At 42.2% G+C, this 27238-nt stretch overlaps 2 protein-coding genes across 9 annotated transcripts in view; one reads left to right on the top strand and one right to left on the bottom strand.

Moving 5' to 3' along the window:
* NT5C2 (5'-nucleotidase, cytosolic II) overlaps positions 1–11393 on the bottom strand; it is a 116614-nt gene extending 105221 nt beyond the window's left edge. The window contains exon 1 of one of the 8 annotated variants that reach the window (XM_072621417.1): positions 11206–11393. The gene's annotated coding sequence lies outside the window, so the exon portion shown is untranslated. Of the gene's footprint in view, positions 1–9949; positions 10082–10227; positions 10346–11205 lie in introns of those variants that run through there. The other 7 variants (XM_072621395.1, XM_072621359.1, XM_072621402.1 and 4 more) reach the window with 7 other exon arrangements.
* The window catches only part of INA (internexin neuronal intermediate filament protein alpha), a 51353-nt gene continuing 33232 nt past the window's right edge, over positions 9118–27238 (top strand). The window contains exon 1 of the mRNA XM_072621422.1: positions 9118–9276. Coding sequence (XP_072477523.1) covers positions 9218–9276 — 59 coding nt within the window. The 5' untranslated portion in view covers positions 9118–9217. The remainder of the gene's footprint in view (positions 9277–27238) is intronic.

Consider the following 27238-nt stretch of genomic DNA (forward strand, 5'->3'; position numbering starts at 1 on the left):
ACTCACTCATCCAAAACTTTTTCTACAATACACTAAACTGCCTATTACACTATATACAGTTACATGTATCTGTAATAGGTCCTAAACTGAAGCTAAAACATAATTCAAAACATGCTTTAAAAATCATTTTTGCCTAAATCATCAATAAACATTTTCAAAGGCATTACCAAAATATTTCTATTTTGGGAACTTCCATACAATAGCTCCCAAGTCAGACTTCATGATAAACATAAAGATGGAAAATAATATATGACATATAGATGCTAGCTATGAAATATTAGACCTAAACTGGAGAACGTAACTTCTATTAAACTATCACTAAAATAAATTTTAAATAACTATTATCAGACATTTGAAAAGCAGCATGGCATAAGCTGTGACTTGCTGGCTTGTCACATGATGACCCTAAGTAAGTCACTGAACCATTCAATTCTCCCAAACCCCCAGTGAGTTCCCTCAAGCTGTAAGTTACAAAACAGATGCTGGTCTGCATCAGTGAAGGCAATTTTCATACTAGGAGTCTGCTACACCAATGAAAACAGCTGCCTACATCCCCCCCAAAACAAGTTTTGTACCTTCACAACAGAAGAAATGTCAATAACAAATGGGCTTACTGCTGAGGATCATCAGATTTTATCACTGTCCGTCCTCTCAACCTTCTGTTGATGAGGCAAGTCCTAGGAGAGAAAACTTTTCTCTTAGAGACCCCTCGCTTAAATTGTGCAGCTTAAAGGACACCTAAGAGCTTTGAAACAGTAACTAATTTTCCAAGACAGTTCATTTCCTCAGTTTTTGCTCTCTGGAAGCCTAAAAAAATTGCACTGAGGCTATGTCACACTGCTAAGCACTTGGCTGCTAAATGTATTTGTCACCAGCTAACACAGGTTGAAAACTTAGTAACCAATCACAATACAACTTAGAAGGCTTTTAACCAATGGAATAGCACCATCGGACCTTCTGTTTCAAATTGCCAGGACATTTTGCATTTAAACATGTGCCCCCTGAAGGGCAATCAGTAATGTCATTTTTTCATTCAGCAGGAACCACTCTGAAGCAAATTACAGCAATTACATTGTTGATTTTTTTTAAAGGAAGAATTAGTTGAAATTTTCTGGTTCCTCACCTAGATTTCCCTACACTAATGTAACCAAAGACCCAGTTTCAAAAAAATGTATGTTGCCCTGGAAACTTCACTTATGTCCAGAAAAGAATCTTTAGAATTGTGCTCAAATTAAACTGACAGGCTTCATTAAATTTAACTTAAAATGTTCGGTAAAGATCTGTATAAATGGTCCTTGATAATCACACATTCCCCCTTATCCACAGGTCTGTTTTATCGGCAAGTATGTACTATCACTTTCCATATACAGAATTCCTTAAGTAGGAACAATCTATTGCTCTTGTTCAGCCATTTTCAGTCATGTCCAACTCTTCATGACCTCATTTGGGGCTTTCTTGGCAAAGATATTGCAATGGTTTGCCATTTCCTTCTCCAGCTCATTTTACAGATGAGGAAATTGAGGCAAACAGGGTAAAGTGACTTACCCAGGGTCACACAGCTTGTATGCATCTGAGGACAAATTTGAAGTCAGGTCTTCCTGACTCTAGGCCCAGTTGCCCAAGTAGGAACTACTCACATTTAAACCACACTTTTGGGTTTACAGAGTACACTCCTCATAACCCTATGAGATATGTAATGCAAATACATCTTCATTTTACAAATGAGGGAACTGAGGTCCTGAAAGGCAGCATGATACATGAGAAATAGCATTGGCTTTGGAGTTGGAGAACTTGTGTTCAAATCTCACCTCCGATGCTACTTGTGTCAATAACCTTGAGCAAGTTACTTATCCCCCCTGTAGACCTACCTCAGTTTCTTAATCTATAAAATGAGGGGGTTGACCTAGACAACCTCGGAGGTCCCTTCTATGTCTCTATGATTGTCCCCTGATTACATAGCTAATAAGTATTTTAATTGGCACATGAACCTACTAATCCTCATCCTGGTTTGGGAGTTGCTTTTTCTGTGTTTGTTCTTGATCTCGTAGTGGACATGACCAGGATTAGAGGCCATCTTGTGAATTCTGGAAGCCTGTCGATTCTGCCTCCTTGGTTGGAGCTACCTGACAACAGCAATACCTGATAACGACTCCAGTACTCTTGGAGATAATAACCACTGGACAGAAGATGCGTCAAATTCCTAGCCGGGTTTGCCAGACATGAGGGAGCAATGAAGAGCTGAGGTGAAATGTAAAATGCCTAATTGGCACTGCAAACTTCTTCGTATTTAGATCATTTTAATTATCAAACTCTTAGCTGAGTAAAACAGAGCTGCCACTTGTTTAGTTCCAATCTGTCAAGGGACATTCAAGGACACGCTGCATTGGTCTCTGACACTTATTAGCTAAGTGACACTGAACCTCCTTTTAACCTCAAGTTCCTCATCTGTAAAAGGGGCTTAAGAGCACCTATCTCCCAAAGCTACAAGTTAGGATCCCATGATATTGGTAATGGACTTTGCAAGCCTTAAAGTGCCACATAAATATTAGTTATTACTCCTTTCTTTTGAGTATAGGAAATAAATATCCCATTCTTGATTCATATTGTACACAGCATCTTTTTGAGGACATGTGAGACATAAACTAAAACCTAAGCTTTATGTAAACTGTCCTTAGGTTAGAGGGAAATGTATTTAATGATTCAAAGAGTGTGATAAAAAGGAACCTAATTCCTTCTACTACAGGCCAGGCTCTTCTAGGCTTGAACCCAACACAGACCCTGTATGTGAGTGGAAGCAGAAGTCACCTTAGAAGAAAGGAATGGGAGAATGACCCAGCTCTGATGGGCCTAGTAGTGGGTTCCTATTGTTAAGATTTTACATTTTGCCTACTAAGTTAGTCTGACTGGATTCAGTCCCATACCCCAGCTTGCCAAGGTCACTCAGAATCCTGATTCTTTCAGTGTCTCTCTTTGCTGTCCCACTTTTGTTTCATCTGCAAATGTGCTAAATATTTTATCTACTTCTCTACGAAAGTCACTGATAAAAATGTCCAACAGTACCAGATCTAGCTCAGATCTTTGGAATACTTCTTTCTAAACAGGCATTAAATCATTAATGGTTCTTTGGATCTAGTCATTCAACTAGCTCCAAATACACCTAACTATTCTATTATTTACAGCTTTTCCATGGGCATAGCTAGAGAGACTTTGTCAAATGCTTTGTTAAAAATCTAGGTAAACTATCCCTTAGCACTCCCATGATTACCAGTCTAGGGAGCTTAGTCAAACAAGGAAATGAGGTGAGTCTTGCATGACTTGTTCTTGAAACCACTCTAGTTCATTGTGATCACTACATCCTTTTCTGGATGCTCACTAATCATGCCTTTAATAATATGTTCTAGAACTTTTCCAGTAATTATCATTAAGCTCACTGGCCTATAGTTCAGTCTCCATTCTCTTCCCTTTTTTTTAAGATCATGACATTTGCCCTTTTCCAATCCTATGAGACCTCAGCAATGCTTCATGATCTTTCAAAGATCAATGACTTTGGCTCAACAATCACAACAATCACATCTGCCAATTTTTTCAATACCCTAGGATACAATTCATCTGGACATGCCGACTTAAATTCACCCGTCTAGTGAATCTAAGTGCCCCCTATCTCTTTACTAATCTTGGATATCAACTCTCTATTAGCCATTTTCCTTCTTTCTTTTCCAGTTCAATTATCATTCTCTTTGGCAAAGAAAAGAATCCAAACAAGTCGGTGAGCTTCACCTTCTACATCACTATCATTATTCCATCCACCTCAGCAGCAATCCTACCCTTCTTCCATCGTCTTATTCCCAATGGAGCTTTAAAAAGCCCACCTTTTTGCATTGTCCTTAGCTTCCCTTGTCCAATAGAGCTAATTCTGAGCTTTAGCATTCAATACTCACAAAACTGTGCTATCCTTCTGTAAAGATCCAGTAATCTGCCACTGCTTCCATTTTTCTGCAAATGTTTTTAAAACTCTAAGCTGATGGTGAATTTCCTATGCATCCACATGTCTTTTTATATAATATGCTCTTTCCTTGTCATCTGATGCACACTGTGCCTTCCTTATAGTAAATGCCTCTCTCTGGTCCAAACTTTTTCCTAAAGAGTCACCAGAATGGCTCCCTTCTTATCCTCTCAATTACTTCATTAATCAAGTTGTTTTTTTTATTTAAGCAGAATCCATGAAAATAAATCACAGACTGATTACAAGAATTCACATTTTTCTTTCCCATTACTCCCTCTCACAAACTCTGTTCTAACATGTCCACTCTTCTGTGTGAACACCCTATGCTCCGAAAACGTCCACTCTCATATACCTGAGTTAGTCTTCCTCTTTGAACACCCTCACCCCTTCTTTCTGCCCAAACAAATCCTACTCATGTTTCAATTCTGGCTTATCTAGTATTCCCTAACTACTCTGGACTCCAGTGATTTCTCCCACTTCTTAAGTCACCACCAACTATATCCAAACTGCTTACCTGACACATAATCAGGCACTGTTTCATGACATCACCTGAACTGTAGTTTTGTATTGCTTATTTCCTACACACACACAGAGTCATTTCTCCTCAGACTTGTAAACCTTTTCTCTCACAGCACGGAGCTAAGCACAGAACTTGTGCTTATTTCACTTTACTGCCATTCTTGCCAAACTAACCTCACACTCACCATTCCTAAAGCCTACCTGCCTTTTTGTGTACTTACTACAATGCACAAATCCCTTCTCTCTCCTCTACTGGCTGAAATCATTAATATCATTAATTTAGAGCTGGCAGGGACTTTCTAAAGCCCCCTTAATTTGCAGAGAAAGAAACTGAGACCAGGGAAGTTAAGAGACTTTCCCAAGCTTTTAAGTGATTTAGGCAGGATTCAATCCCAAGTCTTTCTGACTCCAAACCCAGGACTCTAACCACTACACTGTATTGCTTCTTGATGCTTCCCAACCTTCAAAGGCATCTCTCCATGTGGCTTTCCCTGATACCTTCAACAGTAAATGGTCTTACTTGAAATTTAAGAGTCCTGACAGCATAATTATCCATTGCTAGGAAGATCATCATGAGATGATCTTTTGAAATGACAATCATAAAGTTGAAGGATCTCAGAAATTCATCAAATCCCATATCCTAATTTTACATATGAGGAAATTAAGAATGAAAAGATATGTGTGTGGTGGTGTGCTTCTCTTTTTGAATCAATGATTTGGATAAAGGCATAAGTAGCATGTTCATCAGTTAACATCTTGAATGATAGAATCAGGATCCCACAAGACCCTGGAAGGCTAGATCATCCAATAAACTAAGTGATAAACATGAAGTCTAACACTTGGGTCCAAAAAATCAATTTCACAAGTACAAGAGGGGAAGTTCCTCTGAAAAAGATCTGGGGGCTTTAATGTACTACGAGCTCAGTATGAGTGAGCAGTATGAAGTGGTGACCTAAGAAGCTAATGAAATTTTGGTTAACATTAAGAAAGGAATAACTTCAGGAATGAAAATGTGACAGTCCCTCTATTAGAGAACTGAGTATTATAATCAGTTCTGGGTGTCATAGTGTAAGGAAGACATCCATAAGTTAGACAACATCCAAGAGAACAAGAATGGTAAAAAGCCCTTAGTCTACATTTCATGAAGGCAGGCTGAAGAAACTGGGGATGTTTAGCCTGAAGAAAAGACTCAAAGAGGAACATGACAGTTGTCTTCAGTTGTCATGTGGAAGAGAAATTAAATTTGTTCTATTTTGCTCCAAAGGGCAGAAGCAAAAGCAAAAAGTAGAATTTGCAAAAAGACAAATTTAGCCTTGATAGCAGGAAAAATTCTCTAACACTTAGAGCTGTCTAAAAGCAGAATGGGATGCCCTGGAATGTGGTGGATTCACCCTCACTGGAGGTCTTCAAGCCCAGACTCAATGTCCACTTATTTGATATGCTACTGATTCCTTTTGTGTATGGATAGACTAGATTGATACTCAGTTCCCTTGCAACTCTAAAACAGTATGATTCTAAGGCACCCAAAGTTGTAAAAAAGCCCAAGATGGCAAAGGTAGTAGTAAATGGCAGCCAAAAGTTATTTTGACCCAGGTATTCTCACACAAAATCCTGTGCACTTTCCACTATACCATGCTGATCCTCCTACCATATGACATGGTAGTTTACTTGTACCTCTTCTATATATTTATCCTCTTATATTTGGTTTTATAGTTATATACTTCTTGTCTGTCCTAAATAAAACTGCTGTCTTATTGATCACTTGATGGTGTTTATCACTTTTTTTATCTCATAGCACCTTACACAGGTTGTGTTATGGTTTGTCCTTCCTTCTTGAAAAGCACTATGACATCAGGAAGATGATGCCATGACTTGCAAGTGAACTGGTTTTAAGTGAGGGAGGGCTATGCAAAGTCACTAGCCTCACTTTCTCCCCCGGAGCCATCTGAGTCCAGTGGCCAGATATAGATCAGGACAACTGGAAAGGGTTATCACACAAAGCATTTAGGCTCATAGGATCATTGCTTTAGAGTTGAAAAAAACCTATAGATCATTTAGTTCAATTGCCTTATCTTGCAGATAAACAAAAAAAAGTCCCAAAAAAGAGGAATGATTTGTTCAGGGTCACACTATAAGTAATTACCAAGTTGAGATTCAAAGCCAGGTCTTCTGACTCCAGTCAGAAATCCAGTGCCCTTTCTAAAATACCATGCTACCTCATGTAGCTAAACCAGGGGTGGGGAAACTGTGGCCTTCTAAGTCCTTGGGTGCAGCCTTTTGACTAAGTCCAAGTTTTATAGGACAAATCCTTTTATTAAGGAGATTTGTTTCGTGAAGTTTGGTCTCAAAGGGCCACACCTAAGGACCAAGAGGGCCACATGTGGCCCCAGGTTCCCTAGCCCTGGAAACTAAATGCCTTTTTAAATTCTAAAACTTTCTAGGACACTAAATGGATATTCTGATGGATCCATGACTTCACCATTGGGATGCTCCTGTGTCTTCTGTTCTTGTTCAGTTCTTGCTTTTGTCTTTCAACTACTACGCAGTCCTCTTAAGAGAAGATCCACATGTTATCAGCCTTCCTCTCACTCTTTAACTTCATGGGAGTGCTGGGCTGTCCATCTGTTTTCTCTCATTCTTACTTATTAGAAAACAAGATAACACTTGTAAAATAGTTATCTCTGTAACACACACAAAGATGGTGGTAATTTGAGTCCGTGCCTCCACTCAAAAGAGAAACAGTTTAGAACAGGGGTTCATAACCTGGGGTCCATTAACCTTCAAGGTATCCATGGATAGATTTCAAAGGGTCTGTGAACTTAAATGAGGGAAGAAAAAACAAAATCACATCTTTATTTTCACTAACCTCTAACTAAAATTTAGCATTTCCTTCAATTATGAATATAAGTAACACAAACATGATTCCATGACACAAAAAAGGTTAAGAATCTATAGGCTAGAAGGAATCACAGAAAGGACATTGATCTTCTTGACCTCTATATAACATCCTATTATAAGGGATGAATGTACTGAGGAGTACACTCAATGTCAGATATTACATACACGCTACCACACCTTCTCCAAATGTTTTTATTGTTCAGTCATGTCCAACTCTTAGGGATCCCATTTAGGATTTTCTTGGCAAAAATACTGGAATAGTCTGCCATTTCCTTCTCCAGCTCATTTTACAGATGAGTAAATTGAGGCAAACAGTGGTGTGACTTGCCCAGGGACACTTAGAAAGCGTCTGAGACTAAATTTGAATTCATGAAGATGAATCTTCCCTAATTCCCAAGCCCAGTGTTCTATCCACTGTGCCACCTAGCTGCCCCCTCTGAATTTTAGCTCAATGTAATCTTCATATAGTGAAGTCACAGAATTGGGTAAGACCTTACGAAGTCAACAATTCAATAACTTCACTTTAAAGACAAAAGAAACTAAGGCCTTGAGGTATTACATGACTTGCCCAAGGTAACACCATTAATTAGTAATTAAATTCCAAAGTCTAAATACTGACTAAACTGATGAGCATAATGTTGACTATAGCATATACAGGATCTAACGCTGAGATGTAATGAAATTGCCGCTATGCTTGGAAAAATTCCAATTACTGTTGTAAAATCAGTAAATTCCTGATTGACCTCTAACTTCTATGGATTACTTTAAAAGTCCATCACAGTAAAGTTATAGTTCACATCATTTTTTATATTTCTATAATAAATATGTTTCAACATTTTTACAGTAACCACATTTGTATCAATTGCTTTAAGGTACAAAATGGACAGCCCAGAAACTTTCTCAAATGGATTTGTGATCTCATTGTGGTTGTTCCCTCCCAACAAGGCAGATCAAAATTCATCCACACCTGCCTACCCTATCCATGACCACCCAACGTTCTGGAGGCCTTTGTCTTCTTCCCCACGTTTTGAGGTTACCATAAAGCACTTGGGATGTCTACCTGTTGTCCTATCAAACATTTCCCTGATGAAAAAAAAGTCAAAAAGTGACTTAAAGTATTTTAGCAGTTGTAAGAAAGTTTAAGTACTAGTCATTAAAGCAAAATGCTCTCAAGCTATTGGAAAGCAAAACATAGTATGTTATCAAAATCTGCCATCTTAATCTTAAAAGCTGTAGCCTACCATTTAAGACATAAAACTCTGAGTAGCCACTACACTAAAAATATGAACACACTAACTGCAACTACCTGGACATCAAGTGTCCATTTTAACTCTCAAGTTCTGTCTGTGCTAGTCGGGTGTCCTCTAGGAAATGGGAAGCAGAGTTCATTTCAAAGTGAGTGGTGGAAGTAGTATGTGAGCTATCAAGGTGGCAGTTTCTGGTAACTCTTCTTAAACCGTGTCAAACGCCCTGCATCACCCTTCAGAGGCCTCTGGATCGCTCAGTCCCTCAGCATGAGAGACAGCAAACGGTCAGAAATATCAGGAAAGGGGTCAAGGGCTGCTTGCTGAAAGGAAGCAAGGAGCTTCAAAGGAGGAAAGGATCCCAGTTCCTACAAAAGACAGATAGGCCAAAGTGCTTGGCACGCAGGAAGCATGCAAACCGTTTCTGAACGGCCCCAGGAAAAGGGGGGGGCTAAAGGGGAGCAAAGGAAGTCTGTTGGGGGCAGAGACACGAGAAGGATTAGACTCCTAACATGAAGGAAGGAAGAAACAGGGTGTCAATAAGGAAGAAGAAATGAAGGGATGGAGAGAAGGAAAGGAAAGGGGTTTCTGCGAGGTGGAGGCTCAAAGCTGGTAAGTGCGTGACGGTGCGGCTGGCAGCGGCGCCGGGCAAAGCGCTGGGGGAGAGGCAGGGCGTCCCAAGGGGCTCTTCAGGTGAGCGGCCTAACAAGAGCCCAGAACCGGCAGCTCCGGCGGCTTGGAGGCTCGCCTGCCCCCGCCCACGTCTCCAGGGTCCCCGGGAGGAGGCAGCCCCCGAGAGAAGTGGAAGCCGGTTCCTCTGACGCAGGGGCTAGCCTCGGATAATGGGAGGGCGCAGGTTTTGAGGCTAGTCCCCCACCCCCACCCCCGGTTCCGAGGCTAGCCCCTGGGGGGGAAGGGCAGACAGCCTTTCCGAAAAAGCCTGGGAAGGGAGGCTCACCGTGGGAAGAGGGGGAGTCAGAAGGAGGAAAGTCTTGGGGGAATTCGAGGGGATTCGCCCGCAAGGGGGGGGGAGGTCTAAGGGACCGAGAAGACCCAGTCGGGGAAGGGGAAAGGGGCGGGGCAAAAGGGGGGACGTCTCGCGGCCGTTAAGGAGGCCGTTGGCAGGGTCCCGGGGTGGGGGCGGTGGAGGGGAGGGGCCGCGACCCCTACCCCGCCGCGTGCCGGGCTCGGATCGCAGGGGCTCTCCTAGCCCGCTCGCGCCCCCCGCCCCGGCCCCGCCCGGCCCCGCCCTGCCCCGGCGGGCCCGCGCGCCGCTCTCACTCACCGGCCCCTCCGAACAGCAGAAAACCCAACACGCAACTGCCGCAGCGCCGCCCCCGCTGCCCTCCGGCCCCCCTTCCTGCTCGCTCGCTCCGGGCCCCGCCCCGCCCGCCGCACAGGCCCCGCCCGCCGCACAGGCCCCGCCCGCCGCACAGGCCCCGCCCCTCGAGGACTCCGGCCCGGGCCAGGGAGCGCCGCGAGGTTCAGCGCCCCGGCTCGGGCGCAGAATTCTCCCCACCCCCACCCCAAACTCTCCCTCCCCTCCGCCTAGCCCTCCGATACCCGCGTCCTCAGAGCTGCGTCGTCTCTTCCTCCCCCTCACTTCAGGGAGGGTAGGGGGAGTGAGAGCGGAGGCGGCGGCGGCCGCAGCTGGCCCTGAGTCAGGCCCCCAGCTGGGCCCTCCTCCCCGTCACTCAAGGCGGCCCCACCAGCCACCGGGGACCCTGACCCCCTCCCACCCCACCCCACCCCTGGGCTTGGGCTTCCTTGCGCCCGCCGCCCCCGCACACAGGTGGAGGAGGGGGACGACTGAGGAGCTCCGCTTGAGTTTCAGCGGCCTCTTCAGCCGGCCTCCTCCGGATTCTTTGGGGTTTTTCTGGATAACGGAGACTATACAGCGAGGTCCACAACCCTGCGACCTCTGAAATCCCGGCCCTCCGAGGGGTAGCCCAGGTCATTTGGAAGACCTTCCCCCCACACCCACCTCCTGTTCCTCCAGTGAGGATGGAAGGCTGAAGGAGACTTGCTGGGCTGCTCAGCGTGGCCAGCTCTAAAGCACTAGAGAGTGTGTGTGTGTGTACATATAAGTATGTCCATGTTCATATGCATGTCTCTGTGTTTATAGATGCACATGTGAATACGTATGTATATCTATGTAGGTATACCTGTATTATGTGTCTATAGATATGCGTGTGTGTATACGTGTATCTATGTGCATAGATAACATGTATGTGCATGTGTCCGTGTGTATAGGTATGCGTGTATATGTATAGGACAGAGCTATCACGGGGGGGGGAGGGGGCGGAATGGCGGCGGATCCCGCCTTCGGGACGCGTCCATCCTCTTGCCCCTCCATCAGCTCCTTCCGAGGAGACCAAGGGCTATCTCAGTGTATAGAGAGAGCAGCACCTGGAGTCGGCAGCTTTGAGTTCTACTTGGCCCTCAAACACCTGCTCCTAGCTGTGTGACCCTGGGCAAGTCACTGAACCTCTGCCTGCCTTTGTTTCCTCACCTGTAAAATAGGGATAACAAAGCGCCTACCTTCTGGGTAGCTGTGAGGCTCAGGTGAGACAATCCTGGTGAAAGCGCCTGGCACCGTGCCGGGCAGGTAGCAGGTGCTGTCTAAGTGCTGGCTGTCGTGGGGGAAGGGAAATAGATAAGCACACCCCATACACCGATAAGTAAGCCTGCGCTCCCTAAGTAAAACTTACAAGGTATTTGAGGGAAAGAACGTTCTCACGTACCTGAGATACCCAAGGACTCGAATTTCACCGAGATCTCCACCGTCATTGGCTGGATGAGCTGTCACTCAATACCGAGCCAGCCCACGGCGGGGAGGCAACCCTTGAAAGCCTCCGCTGACTGGCTGGAAGCCGCGTGACGTAGAGCCGGTGGGCGGGCCCTCGGCTAGACTTGCTTAGTGTGCCAGGCTGCCTTGGGGATGCGTAGGGCAGCGGCTGTGCTCTTGCTCTCTTTATGCAGCTGTGGAGCCCGGGCGCGCTGGGCTTCGAGTCTGGGGCATGGGGTAGAAGCGACTGGCATCTAAATGCCAGGTGGAGGGGCGTCAACGGTTGCTCAGACTTGTCATTCTCTGTTCTGCAGATGACAAAAATCAAGACTGCCTTGCGCTCTTTTCAGTCGTGTCCGACCCTTCATTGACTGTTTGGGGCTTCCTTGACAGAGATGCAGGAGTGGTTTGCCATGTCCTTCTCCAGGTCATTTTACAGATGAGGAAACTGAGGCAAACAGAATGAAGTGATTCACCCAAGGTCACACAGCCAGTTAGTGTCTGAGGCCGGATTTGAACTCTTGCTGACTCCAGACCAGGCACTGTAGCCACTGCTCCACAGTGAAGTAAATCATCAGCCGTCCCACAGTGTGTTAGTGGCAGAAGCTGGCCTTCACACCAGGTATCCAGCCTTTGGGACAAATGCTCCTTCCTCCCTTGTGCCCTTGACCTTTGGACACCCACACCCGACCTGAAAAGTCAGCTGGGGGCAGGGAGGGACAACCACTCTGTCCCTGTCAACCTTTTCCTTCAGAGACTCTTCCCCAAATTCCCCAGGACTTCCCTCTTTAAGGCTACAGACAGAGTAGGGAAACTGAGGCCCTGAACTGCATCCATAAGTCACACACAGACCTTTGTGCTTCTTGTCTCAGGGAGATACCCCAAACTTTTCCTCCAAGAAATATAGTATTATAGGGCATTTGCTCTGTGCAAAGCCTTGTTAGGTGCTATAGATGCTGTCTGCCCTCAGGGAGAATATAACAGAGAGGCAGATGGAGGTAGAGGAGGGTGGAAGTCTTGAACAGGTGTCCACAAGTAAAGGAGGGCAGGTAAGTGGCAGTGGATAGAGCACTGAGCCTGGAGTTGGGAACCAAGTTCAGATGTGGCCTCAGACACTAGCTATGAGTTTGCCTCAGCTGCCTCAGCTTCCTCATCTGTAAAATGAGCTGTAGAAAGAAGTGGAAAAAACATTCTAGCATCTTTGCCAAGAAAACCCCAAATGGGGTCCCAAAGAGTCAGACAGGACTGAAAAAATTACTATTAACACAAGTAAAAAGGCATAGGGCAAAAGTGAAAGAAAATTGTCAGAGGCTATGAGAATTCACAGGAGAAAGGCATGTCTTTTGTCTGGGGAAGATTTTGTTACTGAAGACTGATCGCATCTGAATTCTTTGGATTTTTTTTTTTTAAGAGAAACTTAATTTCAATTACTTGCTCGTCAAGCTCTACCCTTTAACCATTGACTAAGCAATCACTCTATGTAAGCCCTATCCCAGGAGGTATGAGTAGTGTAAAAGAAAAAGGAAACTTCGGCCTTGGCCTCTGAAGACTTCCCAGTCAACCTCCTGGGGTCAGAGCGTGAGAGGGAAAGGACACAAGATACACATAAAATTCACTTATTCAACAGATATGTTAGTGTTCACCAGAGACACACACTAAAATTGAAGTCATATAGAAATTAGTGCAACCCCATTGTAAGAATGACATTCGACATCCGGTGTCACATAACAACCAGAAAGTAGAAAAAGGCACACTTTTGGAATCACAGTGATGAGGTTTAGGGATGATCAGGAACCCCAAAATACCGACGGTCCGGGTCGTGCTCGAATGAATTCGACTCAAGCCTTCTTAAAGCCAAAGCAAACAAAGTTTATTAAGGATTCGCCTAATTGGGTTGCCTCTTAAGGAGCCTAAGCTTTTGTAACGCTTGTATTCACAAGCCGGCCAGACGCAATCCCAGATAGACAGAGTCTGAGCTGGATTGCATCTGAGCGCCTTCATAGAGGCAAGGTGGGACTTAAATACAGAAAAGAGTATAGGAGGGATCTGGGGGGTGGTCTGGTAGTCCAGGGTGATGGGAGAAGGGATTTAGGAAGGGTCCTGAGGAGAAGTCCAAGGAGGGTCAAAGGCTGGAAACAGCTGGAGGCTATCAGGAGATATCAGACTAGGGAGGGTTTGGGTGGGAAGCAGGTGGGGCAATCCAGAGATCTTGATAGGGGCAGTATGGGTATGGGGTTGATGGGATCAAGGGTGGGGAGTGCAACAGAGACTTGAAATGATAATGAAAAGCCCATGGGCTTCCTGAGACTGCCGGAACAAATGGGAAGATTAGATTTGAGTAAGAAAGGCCAGATTAAGTGGGAAGATTCAAGGGGAGCTCAAGGAGGCTCCCAGAGTCTGAACCTCATCAACAGGATTTAGGGAAAACAACTGGATTTGAAGTCCCAGAGCTTGGATTAGTCATTACTATGTGACCTTGGACAAGTCACCTGACCCATATGTCTCAGTTTCTATTATGTGTCATCTGCTTTGGAGGGTGGTAAGGTGAAATGTAAGGAAAGGCAACATGATATAATGGATAGAGAATTGGCCACAGAGCCAGGAAGGCTTCAGTTAAAGTCCCACATCTGACACTTATTGGTTTGTTACCCTAGCTAAGTACTTAACCTCTGAGTACCCCCAGGCAACTATAAATGCCAGGAAACGTCCAGAAGTGCTGTGAGAGAAGAAACTCCTCACCAAGAGCTCTCTATACAAATAAAATCAAAGTTCTGGTTAAAAAAAAATTGGTTTCAGAGAAACTTGGGAAGATTTGTATAAAATGATGATGCAGAGTGAAGTAAACCGGATCAGGGGAACAATTTATACAGACTTCAATATTGTAAAGACAAAAAGTTAGGTAAAGGACTCAGCACAAAATAAGACAATTTTTTTGGACCTAGCCAATGTCCAAATTTGTTTTGCCTGTATAACACAGACTACCATGGCCCTCACTGTCTGAAATTCAGGTGTCAGATTTCACCATTCCTTCAGGGTTGTCCAGTACCCTTAAGGAAACTGAAAGGTGACCATACTCTCTGCAAATAGCTCCAATCCCCACTGATGGTGTTCCCCCAAAGTTGTAGGAGTAGGTGTTCTCCTGAACCCCAGTTCCATTAGCCACAGAGTCAGCTTAGCTTTTACACAGAAATATATATATATTTCTTCATATATGTATATATATGTGAATATATATTTTCAAATATATATATCTTCAAAAGATATAATTACAAATATATAAGCTCATTCCCCCCCCACATGTGGGAAGAATACTGTTCCCTCCACCTCCACCTCAGTCCCCAGAGAAGGAAAGGGGATTAAGTTCATAGTTTAGCTCAGGTGGTAGAGATCACAGTCCCACTTCCCAGTCCAAAACCTGACTTGGGTCCAAATCCTTGGCACTCTGGCTATTCCCTCAATGGTTTGGTTGACTGTACTACCTTATTGGCAATCCTGGCTCCAAAGTTGCCATGGCCCAAACTCTTGGTCTTGTGAGGACCACCTCTGGCACCTGAAACTAAGGACCACAAAGCATAGAAGTAAATACCAAAAAACCCATTCCTCAGAGCTGGAGTTAAAAGAGAGGAAGCAAGTCCTTCCCCTCTCCCTGTCCCAGTTCATCTCCTCCACTCTGGGTGAAAAGATCACATTGGACAGGGTCAAACAGCTCAGTCTCAACAATTTTAAAGATGAAGGCAGCCAATCAAAGGAGACCACCCACAGGGCAGGGAACAAAGAGGCAAACTGGGCATTCTCAAAAGACCTCTCAATGGCATCTCCATGTTAGAACTGGGCATGACCAGAGAAGCTTACGTTACACTATACATGTTTTTAACAGGATTTGTTTCTCTTTTGTTTCATGTAGGGGGAGGGTAGAGGAGGGGAGGGTTGGGGTGAGAAAGAGAAAAGGCAGAGTTTTTTTTATCAAAAATATATATATAATTTTAAAGATAAGATCAAATATAACTTAAGTGGTGGTATGTAAAACACCTTTAAAATGCGAGCTATTATTGTAATTAATGTGAATCATCATTAATTAAAAAGCATTTACTGAAGCATAGTACAAATTAAACTGGGCTGGTAGCCTCCTCCTAGGCACATAATCCAAGACAGGAAGCACCAAAGGCCAAGATATTGAGAAACATGGCCAAGGAATGAAAACCAAATAAATAGTAACAATTACCCACAGGTCATAGAGAGATAAGATTTAGTATTTAACAAGTCTATCAGCTGTGGGATGAATGGGAGAAAATCTAAAATATGTTGTGATCTTTTGATTAGTTTGGAAGCTTTACAGGGAAACAAAAGGATTTCACAAGATCACTAAAAGGAAGTAAAAACCTAAAAAAAAAAATCTAAATGACTGAAAAAAAGCATACTTCCTCACACCATGAAACAGACTACAAGTAGTAAGCATCAGAGGCTAAATTTGAACCCAGGTCTTCTGACTCCACCAGTCAGTAGTACTCTTTACCTGTGCTAGAACACTGCACACATTATCATAGTATTAGATGTTTTAACTTGTTTTTCTTTTTCACAAGGTAGAATTTAATCTACAAGTGGGGTTTGAAATAATTATAATGTTCAAAAAAAGGCATCAGTAAGGCATATTTACAAATAACAACAATTTTAATAACTCAAATTTATGAAAATACTGATGGGGTACAGACTCTGGGAACTCCTGGAACCTTCCCAGTTAATCTTGCTTTTCTTGTTGCCCTTAACCTAGCCTAGCCCTCCATTATCTGTTAACTCAGGATTGCCCCACCTGCTTCCTACCCCAGCTCTCCATAGTCCAATAACTCCTGATTGCCTCCAAATGTTTCCCACCCACCCTTGATTACATCAACAGTCAAATGCTAAATAGTAACTACTTCTCTTTTACCCAGGAACCCTGAGGGTCTTTCCTTCCCAGTTTGATTTTTTTTTTTTTTTATTAAATGGCCATCCCTTGAGTAACTACTGAAAGAAGCCCATTCATGTCACTCAAAGAGAGAATGCTATATAAGACCTTAATCTAAAAAGATCAGGGTCTCATATTGCTTCCGGGGCTATCTCCAGCCGTCCTGATGAATATCAGGCCACTGGACCCAGATGGCTCAGGAGAAGAAAGTGAAGGTGGTGACCTTGCATAGCCCTCCCTCACTCAAATCAAAGTCAGCTGTAAGTCATGTCCTCATCTTCATGTCATGGTCCTCTTCTAAAACAAAGGGTAAACAACTACAACAAGTTACCCCAGTGTCATCAAGACTACTTGGTCACCTCTAGATCTTTCCCACTGTCTTTCTGTATATAAGGTCCCTCTGGCCTCCGTGAAGGCACTTAGATTCAATCCAGCTCTGATTCTGTCTAGCTGAGATTCTGTCTGGCCCACTAGTCAATACAAGCATCTCAAATGGTTAGGGTTCTTAAAAGTCAACCCAATAATGGCTTTAATAAACTTTTGTTTTACCATGGCTGAAAGGATTGAGTTGAATTCATCCAGCAAGACCCAGCATGTCAGTATTTTGGGGTTCTAAGTGTCCCTAATCTCAACATTATGGTTCCCTGACCTCAACAATACTACTGTGGAAACTGTGGGCAGACTGAAAGCTCTGGCAGGTCCAGATTAGAAGGGCTTTTTGAGTATTAATATTAGACTATCATAGTCTAAATGGACAGTTAGTGGCAGAATGGATAGAGTTCAGGAGCTGGAGTCAGGAAGGTCTGAGCTCAAATTCAACCTTGGACATTTACTAGCTGTGTGACCACTGTCTGCCTCAGTTTTCTCACCTGAAAAATGGGGGTAATAAGAATCTGCTTAGTACTACCTACTTTCCAGGTTGTTGTGAAGATTGCAATCCTCACATGACTGTTCATAGTATTTTAAAGCACTTTGCAAACCTTAAAGTGCTATATAAATGTTATCATCATCATCATCATCATCATCATCATCATCATCATCATCAGAGAACCAGCCTAAGTATGGAAAGCCTAGTCATCATGAAGATTTGGGGGGGGAAGAAGTCAGGCCAAACAACTTATAAAATAGCATCTTCTAAGATACAGAGGGTTTATGATCTCTGTTATCCATAGAAGAACCACCCAAACTGACAAAATCACAGATCTGTTGATGTTTTGAAGTAATAAAACTTGCATTTATTTAAAACTTTGAAGGCTAATATGTAAGTTAGGCTTATAAAATATATAATTTTAAAAATTAGATGAAATATAGGCTAATATCTCAACCATGATTTGAACTGAAGTGTCCTGACTCTAGCTCTTTTTGTAGTAGGGACAAAGAAAGGCTTCACAAAGGCAGTGACATGTTGAGATTAACCTTGAAAAATGTCAGAGTAGAAGAACTAGAGAGAGGGCAATGCAAGGAGAAAAAAACAGTGAGAACAAACTTATGGAAGTAGGAAAATGTGGGATAGGTTTGGGGTATAATAAATCTTCTTGGATCCAATTTGGTAGAATGTATGGGTGATAATTATGGGACCATGTTGTATAGGACCTTGAATGATGAGTTTACACTTTAAGCCAGTATTTGTAGTATTATTGCTATTTGAGTGACAACTTCAGTTTATCATCTCGTATACTGCAAATACACTGTCAATCTAGGCTTCTCTGGGTTTCTTGACCTGGCCATCAAAGTGGCTCTTCACCTCAACCTGTCACAAAATTAAGACGTGACTGTATACAGATACACAAAGGAGGGTGGATTGACTACCTTTCTAGGGGTGGAGTGAAGTAGGGCAGAGTTCCTAAGCTAATTAGGGAAACTCCCAGCCGGTGGAATGTGACCTAATTAAGAAAATTCTGGAAGGGAAAACATTTCTACCTTATCTCAGCTGATCTTTCCGTGCTAACTCCTGCACCCCCAACACCTCACTTTTGCTACTTACAATCAGATTTAGACTGAAAAGGACCTTAGACTATGTCTAATCCAACTCCCTGATTTTAAAGAAAATCCTCCAAAAAACTGAGGCCTATGAGGGCAAATTATTTGCTAGGCATCCATCCAGGTGTGTGCTGAAGCCTGCTCCTACCAGCTAGAACAGATTGTTAAATTTTCAGCCTCATTTATTGTTTTGTTATTTGTTTAGACTTAAGAAACTGATGGGAAAAATGCTAGTAATTCATGTTAAACTTAAAATATATGTTGGATATGGTTCTCTCTCATTCACCCACACAGCTGGTTGCTACACATTAACTACCACAAGCCTGAAAGCATCCCATATCTGGCTCATGGCAGAACTCTATTTCTGGAGCTCAGTTTGTAAAACTGAGGATTGCACCAAAAGACCTTTAAAATCCCTTCAGGCTGTAGCTCTAGTTGTAAGAATCAAATGAGATGATACTTATGACACTTTGCAAACTTTTAAGTTCTGGATCATTACTAATAGTGTTGTATAATTACTATTCCTATCCTGACCACCACCCAAACACCCCCCACACCTCGATGTATTCCACCCCTGCACTGTCACTGTCTCTGCACTGGAGAGGGGAGGTGTACAGGGAAGAGTAAGAAGAAGACAGAGGCTGAGAAATACACGCCAAGAACCCAGCCTTCCTTCACTGTGGAAGCTGTCCACCCACGATCCCTAAGCCCCAGCTGTGGCCCGAGCATGCGTATTCGGGGCAGGGGAGGGAGTGGCGAAGTAGCAGGTGGGCTCTTCTTTCTCGCTTGTTTTCCAGTTGCTTGGAGCTGGGCAGGTATCTAGAGGCCTAGAAGGGGAAGGGAAGAAGGACAGAAACATTAAAAAGGCTGTTGTGCCCAGAGACAGCTTTGTGGGCAGCATGTTTGCAGAATTTTCCAGGCACCGGGTACTTACGGGGTTGTTGGCAGGGAGTTTTCGCAGGATCGTTCCAGAACGTAGCAGGCCACCGGGCCTTTTGAATTTGCACCCCCTTCTGGGCCCCCACCTCACCCCCACCCCCGTATCTCCTAGCCCGCTTCTCCCCCTCCTCCCCAGTCCCATTTCAGGTTTGGGGTAGGGGGGCATCCCATGTAAGACGCTTGGCCCGCTGAAGCGCTGTCCGGCGTTTCAGCCCTGCCCTCAGTGTCCTAGGAGGTCGGGGATTTAGGGTCATCCCCTTGGGGAAGGGGATGGCAGGCGGGGTGATTGGGGCTAAAGTCTTATCTAAGCACCGCACAGGCTCCGCAAGGCCGGTCTACGACCGCAGGGAGAAGGGAGGGGCGGCTACTGAGCCGGGCTGGGACCTGCGATCCTCAGCCCGGCCCTTCCTTCTGAACAGCCGGGAGACAGGGGAAGAGGGCAACCCAGCCGGAGGTCTTTTCGGCAAAAGCGAGAGTTCACCCCAGGCCCCACCACAACGAGGCGGGGTGGAGGGTGGGAAGGGGTGAAAGCAACCAGCGAGAGAGGAGGGAGGCACTGGTCGGGCGGGTTGGAGGACATCTCTGTATCTATCTCTTTGTACATGTAAACCCTTGGACTAAGTGCTACACCTCACTCCCAGACCTGACAAAATGCAGCCATCTCCCCCGAAGCAACCCAGTGCACACCAGAGACGCTCCATAAATAAGGTCCAGACTTATATAGAAGCTTTAAAGTTTGCAAAGCACTTGAAATACTAATTATCTCATTCCTTCCTCAATACCCCTCCAGAGTAGCTACTACAGTGGTGGAGGAATTACTTGGGATAAAGTAAAATAATAAATGTATTGACTTCTACAATAAAACATAACTTTTTAACATTAAAAAAATCTTTATAAATATATTATACCCTTCTTTTGCTGTAATCACCCGTTTTGGCATTGAGTTCGCAAGATTTTTGATACAACCTTTAATTCATCATGAAATCACTCTTATCACATCAGATATTAAAACTACCTATGAGACTTGTTTATTTTTCCATGTCTCACGTTGGTTATTGCCCATAGGTGTTCAATGAGCCTTAAATTAGATTGGTTGCCAGTCCATCAAAATGTGTTTAACTCCACCTCTTGGCTACCTTTTTAAACTTTTATAATCTAACATGATAAAAAAAAAAATTGTTGCAGTATTCCATCTCCATTTGGGAATTTCTTTAGTTCTGGAAGAATTCTGCTTCTTGGTATATGCTCGTACTTATCAGAATTCATTATTTCTTCAGTGTAGACTAAAGTTCGAAACTCCCTCACTGGAAATTTTTTAAATATGCAAAATATTTTGGGTGCCTGTTGTAGTTTGATGAAGGTCATAAAGACTCACCTACATTTCTGACAGAAGTTTTAGTATAGCTGTGATGGGGTTCAGACTCTGGGAGCCTCCTTGAGCTCCCCTTGAATCTTCCCACTTAATCTGGCCTTTCTTACTCAAATCTAATCTTCCCATTAGTTCCCACAGTCTTGGGAAACCCATGGGCTTTTCATTTTCATTCTACTCAGGTCTCTGTTGCACCCCCCCCCCCCTTGATCCCATCAAAACCCCATTTCCCCAGGCTGCTGACCACTCCCATCAAGATCTGTATCCATTCCCATACTGACCCTATCAAGATCTCTGGATTGCCCCACCTGCTTCCCACCCAAACCCTCCATTGTCTGATATCTCCTGATAGCCTCCAGCTGTTTCCACCCTTTGACCCTCCTTGGATTCCCTCCTTGGACTTTTCCTCAAGACCCTTCCTAAATCCCTCCTCCCATCACCCTGGACTACCAGACCACCCCCCAGATACCTCCTATACTCTTTTCTGTGTTTAAGTTCCATCTTGCCTTCATGAAGGCGCTCAGATGCAATCTAGCTCAGACTCTGTCTAGCTGGGATTCTATCTGGCCCGTTTGTGAATACAAGTGTTACAAATACTTAGGTTCCTTAAGAGGAAACCCAGTTTGGTGAATCTTTAATAAACTTTGTTTTCTTTGGCTTTAAGAAGGCTCAAGTCGAATTCATTCAAACACAACCCAGACTGTCAGTATTTTGGGGTCCCTGATCACCCCTCAACCGCATCAGCTGTGAGTAAAAATGTGAGTTTCACCTATAAAAATTACCTTTCTTCACTATTCAGTACTCAAGTCTTTGTATTATCTTACCCATAATAAGCGTTTTTTTATCTCAAAGGTTTTGCAGCCATGTTTGTGGTTGTTTAAAATAGTCTTTTGATCTCCCTCCCCTTGTTGACCTTGATGAGCGCAGAGAAAAACCCTGGAACAGTGGGAGCAGCTGAAGGGGTGGGTAAACAGACTCTTATCACATGAGGTTAGTAAGATCCCTAAGGAAAATCCCTCTTACTGTCACTGAAAAGGACAAGTGCAGGATCAGACAGCTCAACCTCAACAAACTGGAGAAGATCCTGAGCCCCAGGGGGGTGAAGCCAACAACTGCCAACACCAGGTCCTCAGGCGTGCCTCAGCACCCCAGGGGAATGGGGAAGACATGAGGGCAGACAGGATCACCAACCACTGAACTTGTCTATGCTCTAGCTCAGAGAAGAGACCTCCTGTGGCCAGACCACCCCTCCCCTATACTTAACAAGCTAGCTCCAGGATAACTGCGGGGAGACCCCAAAATATCTCACCTGGCCTCTGCTTTCCAACACCAGCCAGCTCAGCACCAGGATCTTAAGCTGCAGCATTTTAGCTTAAAGCTGAAAGAACCAAAGACCACATCACACAAAGCCACAAGTTTTAGGTAAAAGAACTGTGGGACAGAGTCCCCTGTGTCCCAGATGCAGAGATCTACTTTTAAAGCCAGGAAAAAGGTGATTATCATGAGTAAGAAGCAAAGCAGAAAAGAAAAGACCATAGAATCTTTCTATGGGGACAAGGACCAAAACACAAATACCAAAGAGGTCAGCATTGAGACTGTACTTGCATCTGAAACTTCAGAAGAGAATATGAACTGGTCTGAAGCACAAAGAGCCTTCTTGGAAGAGCTCAGGAAGGATTTTAGAAGCCAAATTAGAGAAACAGAAGAAAAACTGACTAATGACTTTAAAAATATGAAAAAAGAAATCACAGAAGAATTGGACAAATGGAAAAAGAAGTACAAAACCTAACTGGAGAAAATAACTTCTTAAAAGGAACAATTGGACAGATGGAAAAGGAGATGCGAAAGTTGACTGAAGAAAACAATTTGATAAAAATTAGAATTGGGCAAGTAGAAGCTAATGAATCTATGAGACATCAAGAATCAGTCAAACAGAATCGAAAGAATGAAAAGATAGAAGAAAATGTAAAATATCTAATTGGAAAAACAACTGACCTGGAAAATAGATCCAGGAGAGAAAATTTAAAGAAAGCCATGATGACAAAAAGAGCCTGGAAAATATCATCTAAGAAATCATCAGGGAAAATTGCCCAGAAGTCCTAGATCCAGAGAGCTAAATAGTCATCAAAAGAATCCACCGTTCACCTCCTGAAAGGGACCCCAAACTAAAAACACCAAGGAATATCATTGCCAAATTGCAGAACTATCAAGTAAAGGAGAAAATACAGCAAGCGGGCAGAGAGAATTCAAATATCGAGGAGCTACAGTCAGGATCACACAGGACCTTGCAGCTTCTACATTAAAAGATTGAAGGACTTGGGATACAATATTCTGTAAGAAAAAGGAGCTGGGACTACAACCAAAGATTAATTACCCAGCAAAGTTGAACATAATATTTCAGGCAAGGAGGTGAACATTCATTGAAATAAGGGATTTCCAAGCCTTCCTGATGAAAAAGCCAGAACTCAATTGAAAATTCGATCTTCAAACACAGGTCTCAAGAGAGGTATAAAAAGGTAAATAGGGGGAAAAAAACTTGTTACTCAATGTGGGTAAACTGTTTACATCCTTATAAGGGAAGATGATACTTGTTAATCTTGAGTTTTGTATATTTAATATGAAATATAAAAGGGATATATATAGATAGAGGGAGTAGGTATAAATTAAATGATGTGATGATAACAAATGTGATTTAAGGGTGTTAAGGGATTGTAATGGGAGATGTGAAAAGGAGGCAGAAAAAAATTAATTCCCTCACAGGAAGAGGCATAAAAATATATTACAGTAGAGGGAAAGAGGGGAAGGAGATGAGCATTGTTTAAGAGGTACTCTCATCTGATTGGATTCAAGGAGGGTACAACAAACTCAGTTAAGTATGGAAATACAACTAGCTCTGTAGGCAGTAGGAGGGGAAAGAGTAAAGAAAAGGGAGGGGAGGCTAAAAGGGAGGGAAGAAGTAGTAAGGGAAAAGTGGATTAAAAGGGAGGGGAGTTGAAAGAAGGGAGGGAAGACTGAGGAAGGCAGTGGTCAAAAATTAAAACTCTATTGTGGAGGGAAAGGGAAAAGGGAGAACTAAAAGCATAAAAAGGGAAAGGGGATGGAGAGAAAGACACAGATAGTAATCATAACTGTGAATGGGATGAACTGTCCCATAAAATGGAGATGGATAGCAGAATGGATTAAAAACCATAATCCAAAAATATATTTTTTACAAGAAACACATTTGAAATGGGGGCATACACACAGGGTAAAGGTAAAAGGTTGGAGCAGAATATTTTGTGCTTCAGCTGATGTAAAAAAAGCAGGGGTAGCAATCCTAATCTCAGACAAAGCAAAAGAAGAAATAGATCTAATCAAAAGAGATAAGGAAGGAAACTATATCCTGGTAAAAGGCACCACAGACAACGAAGCAATTTCATTACTAAACATATATGTTCCAAGTGGAAGTTCAGGGAGTTATAGGAAGAAAAAGACAGCCAAACTATACTAGTGGAGGATCTCAATCTTCCCCTCTCTGAACTTGATAAATTTAACCTCAAAATAAAAAAGAAGTTAAGGAGGTAAATAAAACTCTGGAGAAGGTAGATATGATAGATCTCTGAGGAAAATTGAATGGGGATCAAAAGGAATATACCTTTACCTCAGCAGTACATGGCACACATACAAAAAACTGACCATGTACTAGGCCATAAAAACCTCACAATCCAGTGCAAAAAGGCAGAGATAGTCAATGCATCCTTCTCAGATCATAATGCAATAAAAATTATAAGTAATCAAAGACCATGGAAATATAAATGAAAAACTAATTGGAAACTAAACAATCTAATCCTAAAGAATGAGTGAGTTAAACAACAAATGATAGAAACAATCAACAACTTCATTCAAGAGAATAACAATAATGAGACAACCTACCAAATCTTATGGGATACTGTAAAAGCAGTTCTTAGGAAAAGTTTTATATCTTTGAATGCCTACATGAATAAAATAGAGAAAGAGGAGATCAATGAATTAGGCATGCAACTGAAAAAGCTAGGAAAAGAACAAATTGAAAATCCCCAAGTAAACACCAAATTAGAAACACTGAAAACCAAAAGAGAGATTAATAAAATTCAAATTAAGAAAACTATTGAACTAATAAATAAAACTAAGAGTTGGTTTTATGAAAAAACAATAAAATTGATAAACCTTTGGTCAACTTGATTAAAAAAAAGAAAGAAGAAAACAAATTACCAACATCAAAACTGAAAAGGGTGAACTAACCTCCAATGAGGAAGAAATTAAAACAATAGTTAGAAATTACTTTGCCCAACTATATGCCCATAAATTCGACAATCTAAATGAGATGGATGATTATTTAAAAAAATATAAATTGCCCAGAATAACAGAAGAAGAAGTTGAGTACTTAACCCCATCTCAGAAAAGGAAATTGAACAAGCCATCAATGAACTCCCTAGGGAAAAATCTCCAGGGCCATATGGATTTACAAGTGAATCCTATCAAACATTTAAATAACAGTTAGTTCCAATACTATATAGACTATCTGGTAAAATTGCCGAAGGAGTCCTCCCAAATTATTTTTATGATACAAATATGGTTCTGATACCTAAATTAGGAAGAGCCAAACCAGAGAAAGAAAATTATAGACCAATTTCTCTAATGAATATAGATGCAAAAATTTTAAATGAGATAATAGCAAAAAGAATACAGCAACTTACCACAAGAATAATACATTATGATCAGGTAGGATTTATGCCAGAAATGCAAGGCTGGTTCAATATTAGAGAAACTATTAGCATTATTGATCATATCAACAACAAAACTAACAGAAACCACATGATTATCTCAATAGATGCAGAAAAAGCTTTTGACAAAATGTAACATCCATTCCTATTGAAAACACTGGAAAGCATAGAAATAAATGGAACTTTCCATAATATAATAAGCAGTATCTACCTAAAACTATCCACAAACATTATATGCAATGGGGACAAGCTAGATGCATTTCCAATAAGATCAGGAGTGAAACAAGGATGTCCATTATCACCACTGTTATTCAATATGGTATTAGTAATACTAGTTGTAGTAATAAGAAAAGAAAAAGAAAGTGAAGGAATTAGAATAGGCAAAAAAGAAACTAAGTTGTCACTCTTTGCAGATGATACGATGATATACTTATAGAATCCCAGAGATTCACGTAAGAAACTACTTGAAATAATAAACAACTTAGGCAAAGTTGCAGGTTACAAAATAAACCCACATAAATCATCTGCATTTCTATATATTACTAACAAAGTCCAACAGCAAGAGATAGAAAGAGAAATCCCATTTAAAGCTACAGTAGACACTACAAAATATCTGGGAGTTTACCTGCCGAAACAAACCCAGGGACTATATGAACACAATTACAAAACACTTTTCGCACAAATAAACTCTGATCTAAGTAAGTGGAAAAACATCAGTTGCTCGTGGGTAGGCCGAACTAATATAATAAAAATGACAATTCTATCTAAATTAATTTACTTATTCAGTGCCATACCAATCAAACTACCAAATAATTATTTTCTAGAGCTAGAAAAAAATAATATCAAAATTCATCTGGAAGAACAAAAGGTGCAGAATACCAAAGGAACTAATGAAAAGAAATGCTAGGGAAGGTGGCCTAGCCCTACCAGATCTCAGCTTGTATTAAAAAGCAACAATCATCAAAACCACTTGGTACTGGCTAAGAAAGAGAGAGGTGGACCAGTGGAATATGTTAAGTACTCAAGATACAGTAATTAATGCATATAGCAATCTACTGTTTGATAAACCCAAGGACCCCAGCTTCTGAGATAAGAACTCACTGTTTAACAAAAATTGCTAGGAAAACTGGATAAGTTTGGTGAAAAACTGGGCATAGACCAATGCCTGACACCATACACAAAAATAAAGTCTAAATGGATACATAATCTAGGTATAAAGATTGATACTATAAACAAATTAGGGGAGCAAGGAATAGGGTATTTGTCAGATTCATGGAGAATGAAGAAATTTATGAACCAACAAGAGACAGAGAACATTATGAAGTGCAAAATGGATAATTTTGATTACATTAAATTGGAAAGTTTTTGCAGAAGCAAACCCAATGCAACCAAGATTAAAAGGGAAGCAGAAAACTGGGAATGAATTTTTGCAACTAGTGTCAGTGATAAAGGCCTCATTTCTAAAATATATAGAGAACTGAGTCAAATGTACAAGAATACAACTCATTCCCCAATTGATAAATGGTCAAAGAATATGAACAGGGAATTTTCAGGGGAAGAAATTAAAGCTATCTATAATCATACAAAAAAATGCATACTCAATATGCTATGAAACTCTGTCTTACACTCTAGGAAAGTAGGGGAGAAGGGAATAAGCAGGGGATGGGGAATGATAGAAGAGAGGGCTAATGGGAGAAGGGCATAATTAGAAGTAAATACCTTTGAGGAGGGATAGGTTCAAAAGAGAGAATAGAATATATGGGGGGCAGGATAGGATGGAGCGAAATATAATTAGTCTTCTACAACATAACTTT

The sequence above is a fragment of the Notamacropus eugenii genome, chromosome 1, assembly GCF_028372415.1.
Source record: "Notamacropus eugenii isolate mMacEug1 chromosome 1, mMacEug1.pri_v2, whole genome shotgun sequence".
NCBI lineage: Eukaryota > Metazoa > Chordata > Mammalia > Diprotodontia > Macropodidae > Notamacropus > Notamacropus eugenii.